The following is a 10,810-nucleotide window of genomic DNA, read 5'->3' as shown; positions in this document are numbered from 1 at the left end:
AAGATGGCAATGATGACCCTGTATGCAGGACAGCAAAAAAGACACAGATGTGTATAGCGGACTTTTGGACTCAGTGGGAGAGGGAGAGGGTGAGATGACTTGGGAGAATGGTATTGAAACATGTATAATATCATGTAAGAATCGAATTGCCAGTCTATGTCCTATGCAGGATATGGCACGCTTGGGGCTGGTACGCGGGGATGACCCAGAGAGATGTTGTGGGGAGGGGGGGTAGGAGGGGGGTTCAGGTTTGGGAATGCATGTACACCCATGGTGGATTCATGCCAATGTATGGCAAAACCAATACAGAATTGTAAAGTAAAATAAAAAATAAATAAATTTAAAAAAATAAAAATAAATAAAAAATAAACAGGGTGAGGACGGGTGGGGAGCACAGGGCCCAGCCAATAGGCCAAATGAGCTCTAAAGAGAATATTGCTCGGTGTACTTTGGTGAGGAAAAGCCCCTTCCCTTCCAGCATCTTACGGTCATCTTATGCAAAGGTGAAGATGAAATGCTTTATAGTGTCAAGCCCAAGAACCACACTGAGGATGGCACTGTGGAAAGAAAGGGGCTGAGACCCTGAGGACACCGCTGGGTTTTGATGACATCATTGAGCTGGTGTAACAGACCTGGAGTCACCTACCCCTGGACTATCAAACACATTTATTAGCTAAACACTGCCAGTCAGGCTTTCTGTCACTTGCATACTTAAAAAAAAAAAAAACGAAAAATAGCAGTCCTGATGGATGGGTGTTATCTGATTGCCTTCCAGAAAAGTCGTATTGGTTTTTGTTTTCCCCAGAAATGTGAAGCCATTCCTTGCTTCCCCAAACACTAGGCACATGGTAGAGTTTCTCTTTCCAGATTACATTGAATCTGCACTTCACATCAACTCAGAACTAACACCAAGGAAAGACTGCTCTCTAGAGGGCTCTCTTCTCATAGCACTTCACAGACTACAATGTCAGCTCAGTTCAGTTCAGTCGCCCAGTCGTGTTCAACTCTGTTCGACCCTATGGACTGCTGCACGCCAGGCCTCCCTGTCCATCACCAAATCCTGAAACTTGCTCAAACTCATGTCCATCGAGTTGGTGATGCCATCCAACCATCTCATCCTCTGTTGTCCCCTTCTCCTCCCACCTTCAATCATTCCCAGCATCAGGGTCTTTTCCAAGGAAGCAGTTCTTCACATTAGGTGGCCAAAGTATAGAAGTGTCAGCTTCAGCCTCGGTCCTTCCAGTGAATATGCAGGACTGATTTCCTTTAGAATGGACTGGTTGGATCCCCCCACAGTCCAGGGGACTCTCATGAGTCTTCTCCAACACCCCAGTTCAAAAACATCAATTCTTCGATGCTCAGTTTTCTTTATAGTCCAACTCTCACATTTGTACATGACCACTGGAAAAACCATACCTTTGACTAGATGGACCTTTGGTGATAAAGTAATGTCTCTGCTTTTTAATATGCTGTCTAGGTTGGTCATAGCTTTTCTTCCAAGGGGCAACCATCTTTTAATTTCATGGCTGCAGTCACCATCTGCAGTGATTCTGAAGCCCAAGAAAATAAAGTCTGTCACTATTTCCACTGTTTCCCCATCTATTTGCCATGAAGTGATGGGACCAGATGCCATGATCTTAGTTTTCTGACTGTTGAGTTTTAAGCCAACTTTTTCACTCTCCTCTTTCACTTTCATCAAGAGGCTCTTTACTTCTCTTTCTGCCATAAGGGTGGTATCATCTGCATATCTGAGGTTATTGATATTTCTCCCAGCAATCTTGATTCCAGCTTGTGCTTCCTCCAGCCCAGCATTTCGCATGACGTACTCTGCATATAAGTTAAATAAGCAGGATGACAATAAACAGACTTCACGTACTCTTTTCCCAATTTGGAACCAGTCTGTTGTTTCATGTCTGGTTCTAACTGTTGCTTCTCGACCTGCATACAGATTTCTTAGGAGGCAGGTCAGATGGTCTGGTATTCCCATCTCCTGAAGAATTTTCCACACTTTGTTGTGATCCATGCTGTCAAAAGCTTTATCATAGTCAAGGAAGCAGAAGTAGATATTTTTCTGGAATTTTCTTGCTTTTTTGATGATCCATCTCTAGTTCCTCTGACTTTTCTAAATCCAGCTTGAACATCTGGAAGTTCATGGTTCACATACTATTGAAGCCTGGCTTGGAGAATTTTAAGCCACCAGCTAGCTGCCTGCTTACCTAGCTATAGGGGTGACTTCTGTTATCTGAGTCTATTCAAAGAATACGTAGTTAAGAGCCTTTTTTGAGCTCTGCATAGTAAAAAGCGTAGGGAACCTGGATGCAGTGTTACGACACTGCATCAGTTGCAGCTCTTGTTTGCACACACAGTTTGGGGATCTGGTGTTCAAGGTTAATAACCCTCAGCTAAAGTCAGCCATGGAGGCCTCTGAAAGCTGTGAGCAGGAGGCTCTCTGCCTGGCTGTGGTGCTGTGATAGACACACACTAGACAGTTTGTACAGGGGCCTGACTTTCTTCCCAGCAGTGAAACAGGAGCAAACCACAGTTTATATGGATCATGTCCTTTCACCCACTGACTCCTGGAAATTTTGAAATGATTTCTCTAATAGTCCAACCTTGCCCATGAGGAAACTGGGACCCACACGGGTTAAGAGTCATATCCCTGCTGTTCCCTTAGCTCAACACTATAGCTGATAGAGTGGCTGGCTATTCACAGGGCCTCTGATCTCAACTCACCAAAGAAAATCCTCCCAGCTGGTCCAAAATAACTGCAATTGACAGAAGCATGGGACATTCTTGTAGCAAGTCATGACAATTTTCTCACATAGCTACATAATAATGATCTTGTTACAAACTGGATTTTATTCAGTACCTGGATGTGTATCAGAGGGTTGTGAACCAGTCATATTCCAGCAGGGAGACCCACAGTCATAAGGTTTTGTCAAAAGATGCAAACTGGAGTTCAAAGTAATAGTGGTTCCTCTATAGTTACCTAAGCATTTGCTATGCAGACTTCATTCCTGGAAACTGGGAATGATGAATTGTGAGGATTGGGTTATTTTTATCTTTTTCCAAGTAATGCCTTTTAATGTCTAGGACACAAAAATCTAAAATTAGCTTCCAACAAATTTAGTGTCTGTCAAGGTATAAAGTCCTTTTGCTTCTGTGATGACTCCTGTCAGGATACTTCTAGTATTTAGAAGTAGACAAGGATCTTATCTTTAAAAATGACTGGTACCTGATATACAGCAGTTAACACAGGCAGTAACAGAAAGCAAGCCAGCAGTGTAAAACCCTGAGCATCATTCAAATTATAAAATTGGAGAATTTTAAAACTGGAAAGATCTTAGGCATCCTTGAGTCTAATGGTTTCATTTTGGAGATGAAGGAACCAAGGACCAGAAATGTAATTAACTTATATTATTAATGCTGTGTTAGATAAGATTAGTAAAAAAAAAAAAAAAAACCTAAGAGGCAAGGATATAGGTGGGGATTGGCATTCAGAGTTCCTGTCTCTGTGGATCATGGAGTCCTACAGGTTTGGTCTCTGGTTTTCTATGCTGATCCAGCCTGAATGCCCAAGTCTTCTGCAGCAGCTACCATCTGCTCCCATGGGTACCGGTGTCCCCAGGCAAACAAGAGACTGGCTTACCTGGCGTCCACGCCTTCCTTTTTCTCCCTTAGGGCCTTGGATGGAACTATCAACTCCAGGATCCCCCTGAGAAGATGAAAGTTTCTTAGCTCAACTGGACAGGAAAGACAGGAAAAGAAAGTACAGGAAGAAAGATTGAGGGGGAGGGAAAAAAAAAAAAGGTACCAAAGTGGTGTCTTTTCATTGTCTGGCTCTGCTCAATCATCCCAAACACCCAATGCAACTAAAATTCCAAGCTCTTTAACAACCCAGATGCTCTATAAGATGGGTTTTCTCTCAAATCTCTTATTTGTTGCAATACTGAGATAGGCTGAACAGACACCTCATTAATGAGTAATTTATTGTTCTCTGCTGTTGTGCCCAAGAAAACAGTTCACAGTCCCTAGATGAAAGCAGCAGAAACCGCTCAACCACCACTCACAGGGTCTCCCCTCAGCCCAGGCGCTCCACGCTCTCCATGCTGTCCGGGTGGTCCCGTCAAGCCCTAAAATCACATTAAAAGACAAGTGTCGCTTTTTAAAATCACCTATTGCCTAAAGGGAGAGAAGACGTGAGACTTAAATTAAAAGAGCAATTTAGGACTTGAACCTTAGAGGATTCACTGCCAAAGAGGTGAGGAGACACAGAAGAAAAAAAAAAAAAGCATACTTTCATCAGAAATCTGTGACACGCCTGGCCCTGGATGTATACTACCTCATTTAACACTGAGCGCTCAAGAATTAAACCATGTGTATATGAGGAACTTGGACCTCATCTCCTCACCTCCAAGTCTCTGGGTCTTTCCACAGCTTCCTGATGCTCCTTCGTATACACACATGTAAGAAAAAGAAGAAGTCTTTCTTCATCACAAATGTGCACAGCGTTAGCAGAGCAAGTGATCTCATGAAAAAAAAAGGTGGGGGGGGGAGTAGAAAGAGACAAAACATGCTTGCAGAGCTCCTAACTGCTGTCGATGGGGAACCAGAGACGGGGAGCCACTTGCTATGAGACTATGACATGATAAGCAAATGGTTGCTTCCTTTAAAATCTGCTGTTAAAGGTACCATCTCTGTGTTCTAGTTCCTACAGAGCCTCAGAGTTGGAGAGAGCCACTCCACTGCAGCAACCTTCCACAGAGGGTGTTGCGTACACGGTGATGGACAGGGATGCCTGGCGTGCTGCAGTCCATGGGGTTGCCAAGAGTCAGATACCACTGAGCGACTGAACTGAGCTGAACTGATGGAGGGTACACACACTCTGGGAATAGTGATGTGGGGCACCCCCTCTGAGATCTGGGTCTCAGGCACGCAGGAAAAGGATATTCTCTGGGCTCTATAAAAAGCCACCACCTCATGTTACTGGAGACCCCTCCTCAACTCGTCCCTGGCCTGATATAGTGATAAGAGGGAATTCATGACTTCAAATTCCCATCCTGCTGATTAATTTACTAGCAAGGCAAATTTATTTGACTTCTCTAAGACAATCTTATCTCTTGTAAAAATGATACACCTATTTTATTAGGGCTGTTACAGGGAGTCAATAGAATAATAAATTAAAATGCTAAGTATAAAATCTGGTGTATGGTTCCTATTTTGTTTTGCCCAACATTTAGCTCCTCCTTTGCTGATCCAGATACTGGCTTCTAGAGTAATCCTCCACACTGATGGCTTTGAACATGTTCTTCCTTGCCTATAAACCTTCCTGCTAAAAGTTTCTAGGCCAGCTGAAACTTAGCCTGGAATACCCAGTATGTGCCTCTCATAGAGGTCAGAGTGCAGACTGTCTTGACTCCCTGTGTTCGCTGGAATGTCTGAGTTCTGCCTGCCCTCAGCACATTCTCAAAAGCTCACAGGACATCAGTAGGGAGGTCTGGTCTCTTCCCCTTCCTCCTTCCTCACCACTGGGTTTTACTAATCCTTTAAATTGCCTCCCATCTTTACTTCCTCAATGAAGGCTTCCTGACGGCACAGCTTGGATCAGATGCCTAAACGCTGGAGGCGGCGGCGGTGGCCGGCGTATTAAGTGTGGCTGAGAGCTACCCCACGTCCGAGGTCAGGGGCAGTGGCCTACAGTGCCAGGCTGTGACGGCGCAGGAACGGCCAAGAGGAGCTACCCCGCATCCGAGGTCAGGGGCTATGGCCGGGAGGAGCCACCCCACATCCGAGGTCAAGGGCAACGGCCGAGAGGAGCCACCCCACGCCCAAGGAGAGGTGGCTGTGTGGGCACAGGAGGGCCTAGAGGAGCCATCCCACATCGAAGGTCAGGAACGGCGGCGGGAGGAGATACCCCTCATCCAAGGTAAGGAGCAGCGGCTGTGCTTTGCTGGAGCAGCCGCGAAGAGACACCCCACGCCCAAGGTAAGAGAAACCCAAGTAAGATGGTAGGTGTTGCAAGAAGGCATCAGAGGGCAGACACACTGAAACCATACTCACAGAAATCTAGTCAATCTAATCACACTAGGATCACAGCCTTGTCTAACTAAATGGAATTAAGCCATGCCCGCAGGGCAACCCAAGATGGGCAGGTCATGGTGGAGAGGTCTGACAGAATGTGGACCACTGGAGAAGGGAATATCAAACCACTTCAGTATTCTTGCCTTGAGAACCCCATGAACAGTATGAAAAGGCAAAATGATAGGATACTGAAAGAGGTACTCCCCAGGTCAATAGGTGCCCAATATGCTACTGGAGATCAGTGGAGAAATAACTACAGAAAGAATGAAGGGATGGAGCCAAAGCAAAAACAATACACAGCTGTGGATGTGACTGGTGATAGAAGCAAGGTCCAATGCTGTAAAGAGCAATATTGCATAGGAACCTGGAATGTCAGGTCCATGAATCAAGGCAAATTGGAAGTGGTCAAACAGGAGATGGCAAGGGTGAACATTGACATTCTAGGAATCAGCGAACTAAAATGGACTGGAATGGGTGAATTTAACTCAGATGACCATTATATCTACTACTGAGGGCAGGAATCCCTCAGAAGAAATGGAGTAGCCATCATGGTCAACAGAAGAGTCCAAAATGCAGTACTTGGATGCAATCTCAAAAATGACAGAATGATCTCTGTTCGTTTCCAAGGCAAACCATTCATTATCACAGTAATCCAAGTCTATGCCCCAACCAGTAACACTGAAGAAGCTGAAGTTGAACGGTTCTATGAAGACCTACAAGACCTTTTAGAACTAACACCCAAAAAAGATGTCCTTTTCATTATAGGGGACTGGAATGCAAAAGTAGGAAGTCAAGAAACACCTGGAGTAACAGGCAAATTTGGCCTTGGAATGCAGAATGAAACAGGGCAAAGACTAATAGAGTTTTGCCAAGAAAATGCACTGGTCATAGCAAACACCCTCTTCCAACAACACAAGAGAAGACTCTACACATGGACATCACCAGATGGTCAACACCGAAATCAGATTGATTATATTCTCTGCAGCAAAAGATGGAGAAGCTCTATACAGTCAACAAAAACAAGACCGGGGGCTGACTGTGGCTCAGATCATGAACTCCTTATTACTAAATTCAGACTCAAATTGAAGAAAGTAGGGAAAATTGCTAGACCATTCAGGTATGACCTCAATCAAATCCCTTATGATTATACAGTGGAAGTGAGAAATAGATTTAAGGGCCTAGATCTGATAGATAGAGTGCCTGATGAACTATGGAATGAGGTTCATGACACTGTACAGGAGACAGGGATCAAGACCATCCCCATGGAAAAGAAACGCAAAAAAGCAAAATGGCTGTCTGGGGAGGCCTTACAAATAGCTGTGAAAGAAGAGAGGCGAAAAGCCAAGGAGAAAAGGAAAGATATAAGCATCTAAATGCAGAGTTCCAAAGAATAGCAAGGAGAGATAAGAAAGCCTTCTTCAGCGATCAATGCAAAGAAATAGAGGAAAACAACAGAATGGGAAAGACTAGAGATCTCTTCAAGAAAATTAGAGACACCAAGGGAACATTTCATGCAAAGATGGGCTCGATAAAGGACAGAAATGGTATGGGCCTAACAGAAGCAGAAGATATAAAGAAGAGATGGCAAGAATACACAGAGAACTATACAAAAAAGATCTTCACAACCAAGATAATCATGATGGTGTGATCACTCACCTAGAGCCAGACATCCTAGAATGTGAAGTCAAGTGGGTCTTAGAAAGCATCACTATGAACAAAGCTAGTGGAGGTGATGGAATTCCAGTTGAGTGTTTCAAATCCTGAAAGATGATGCTGTGAAAGTGCTGCACTCAATATGCCAGCAAATTTGGAAAACTCAGCAGTGGCCACAGGACTGGAAAAGGTCAGTTTTCATTCCAATCCCAAAGAAAGGCAATGCCAAAGAATGCGCAAACTACTGCACAATTGCACTCATCTCACATGCTAGTAAAATAATGCTCAAAATTCTCCAAGCCAGGCTTCAGCAATATGCGAACCGTGAACTTCCTGATGTTCAAGCTGGTTTTAGAAAAGGCAGAGGAACCAGAGATCAAATTGCCAACATCTGCTGGATCATGGAAAAAGCAAGAGAGTTCCAGAAAAACATCTATTTCTGCTTTATTGACTATGCCAAAGCCTTTGACTGTGTGGATCACAATAAACTGTGGAAAATTCTGAAAGAAATGGGAATACCAGACCACCTGACCTGCCTCTTGAGAAATCTGTATGCAGGTCAGGAAGCAACAGTTAGAACTGGACATGGAACAACAGACTGGTTCCAAATAGGAAAAGGAGTATGTCAAGGCTATATATTGTCACCCTGCTTATTTAACTTATATGCAGAGTACATCATGAGAAACGCTGGACTGGAAGAAGCACAAGCTGGAATCAAGATTGCCGAGAGAAATATCAATAACCTCAGATATGCAGATGACAGTTCCCTTATGGCAGAGAGTAAAGAAGAAATAAAGAGCCCCTTGATCAAAGTGAAAGAGGAGAGTGAAAAAGTTGGGTTAAAGCTCAACATTCAGAAAACTAAGATCATGGCATCCGGTCCCATCACTTCATGGGAAATAGATGGGGATACAGTGGAAACAGTGTCAGACTTTATTTTGGGGGGCTCCAAAATCACTGCAGATGGTGACTGCAGCCATGAAATTAAAAGATGCTTACTCCTTGGAAGAAAAGTTATGACCAACCTAGATGGCATATTTAAAAGCATAAACATTACTTTGCCAACAAAGGTCCATCTAGTCAAAGCTATAGTTTTTCCAGTAGTCATGTATGGATGTGAGAGTTGGACTATAAAGAAAGCTGAGCACTGAGGAATTGATGCTTTTGAACTGTGGTGTTGGAGAAGACTCTTGAGAGTCCCTTGGACTTAAGGAGATCCAACCAGTCCATCCTAAAGGAAATCAGTTCTGAATATTCACTGGAAGGACTGAGGCTGAAGCTGAAACTCCAATACTTTGGCCACCTGATGCAAAGAACTGACTCATTTGAAAAGACCCTGATGCTGGGAATGATTGAAGGTGGGAGGAGAAGGGGACAACAGAGGATAACATGGCTGGATGGCATCACTGACTCAATGGACATAAGTTTGAATTAGCTCTAGGAGTTGGTGTTGGACAGGGAAGCCTGGTGTGCTGCAAGCCATGGGACTGCAAAGAGTTGGACACGACTGAGCAACTAAACTGAACTGAACTGAACTGAAAGTGAAAACTTGAATAACTGCTTGTCTTTATAGCCTGGTACATCAACCTATTTTTGTTTTTCTAAAACACCTTTTCAAGCCATTCCATCATGAAAATCCAAGCCAAAATAGGTCCAAATTGAATGTTTGAGGGAAACTTTAAAGAGCTTTGAACTGGTTTTACAAAATGTCAATAAGATTTACAGGTGCTATAGCCTGTAAGGTTTAAAATTTTAAGTTTAAAGGTATTGTACCATAAAGAAGGCTGAATGCCAAAGAATTGATGCTTTTGAACTATAGTGTTGCAGAAGACTCTTGAGAGTCCCTTGGACTGCAAAGATATCAAACCATTGAATCCTAAAGGAAATCAATCCTGAATATTCATTGGAAGAACTGATGCTGAAGGTGAAGCTCCAATACTTTGGCCACCTGATGTGAAGAGCTGACTCATTGGAAAAGACCCTGATGCTGGGAAAGATTGAAGGTGGGAGGAGAAGGGGACAACAGAGGATGAGATGGTTGGATGGCATCACTGACTCAATGAACACAAGTTTGAACAAGCTCCGGGAGATGATGAAGGACAGGGAAGCCCAGCGTGCTGCAGTCCATGTGGTCGCAAAGAGTCAGACACGACTGGGCAAGTGAACAACAAGAGCACATATAACTTATGAGAAATGGTTGTTTATTTCTGTGTGACTCACCCCTTTAGTCTCTCTTTTATTTTTACTCTTCTTAGATTTCTAAACACACAACCTATTTCCTCTCAAGGAAGTCTGGCTTACCATTTTATAGCCAGAGATGTTTATTAAGTCTAAAAAACAGTAAATAAAATATGAGAGCCATAGTCTATTTGTAACTAACAAAGATGAAAGTAATACATCCAAGCACTAACAGAGCAGAGAAATCAAGAATTCAGGACGCTTCCATCTTTGGTCTCAAAAAGAGTTGTTAAAAAAATAATCAAGAGGTTCCCAAGCTTGATTTTCTGGCCTTCCAGTCCTGTATTTAAAAATAATAAGAGGGGGAAAAAAATCTAGTGCTAATGCATGACTTAGCATATGACTTTTATTTTTCAAAAAGTAATTGTACACTGTTCAAAATTAAGATTGATCTAAGACGTCAGTAAGAGCTCATTCCAACCATCTCATGGAAAACCACTTACGAAAAGAGAATGTAAAAACCATAGAGTTTGATTCAACCTTCCATGTGAATTTGTGATTGTCTACCCGTCATGATGCTCTAGTCCTGTGAGAATGGAACCTTGTGTCCCTGGGTATCTGAGGACCATTTCTAATGAGACAGTCTCCCTTGGAAGTAGGAAGCAGCAATTTTCCTATCACTTAACTGCAGAATTAACAGAGAGATGCAAAGCAACCACCAGTAAACCAGTGACTGTATTTATCCTCAGAGGTTACTGGTATAAAATAGAATATTAGATCAGAGAGAAAGAGGCTTTGAATACCACAAAGAAAAGAGATACTGGACAAGTGACAATTTTGTGGACAAGTGAAAACTTCTGGGTAGTGGTAGAACCTGTGAAAGTGTCAAATAAATGTA

At 43.2% G+C, this 10,810-nt stretch overlaps 1 protein-coding gene across 1 annotated transcript in view; it reads right to left on the bottom strand.

Moving 5' to 3' along the window:
• Positions 1 to 10,810, bottom strand: part of LOC120859354 (collagen alpha-4(VI) chain-like) — a 104,585-nt gene that overhangs the window by 50,979 nt on the left and 42,796 nt on the right. The window contains 1 exon segment of the mRNA XM_040235499.1: positions 3,650 to 3,715. Within this exon segment, the coding sequence (XP_040091433.1) occupies positions 3,650 to 3,715 (66 nt within the window).

Source organism: Oryx dammah, unplaced genomic scaffold (genome assembly GCF_014754425.2).
Source record: "Oryx dammah isolate SB20612 unplaced genomic scaffold, SCBI_Odam_1.1 HiC_scaffold_2, whole genome shotgun sequence".
Classification (NCBI taxonomy): domain Eukaryota; kingdom Metazoa; phylum Chordata; class Mammalia; order Artiodactyla; family Bovidae; genus Oryx; species Oryx dammah.
Note: the sequence above shows the minus strand (reverse complement) of the source record. Positions and strands in the feature narration are given on the sequence as shown.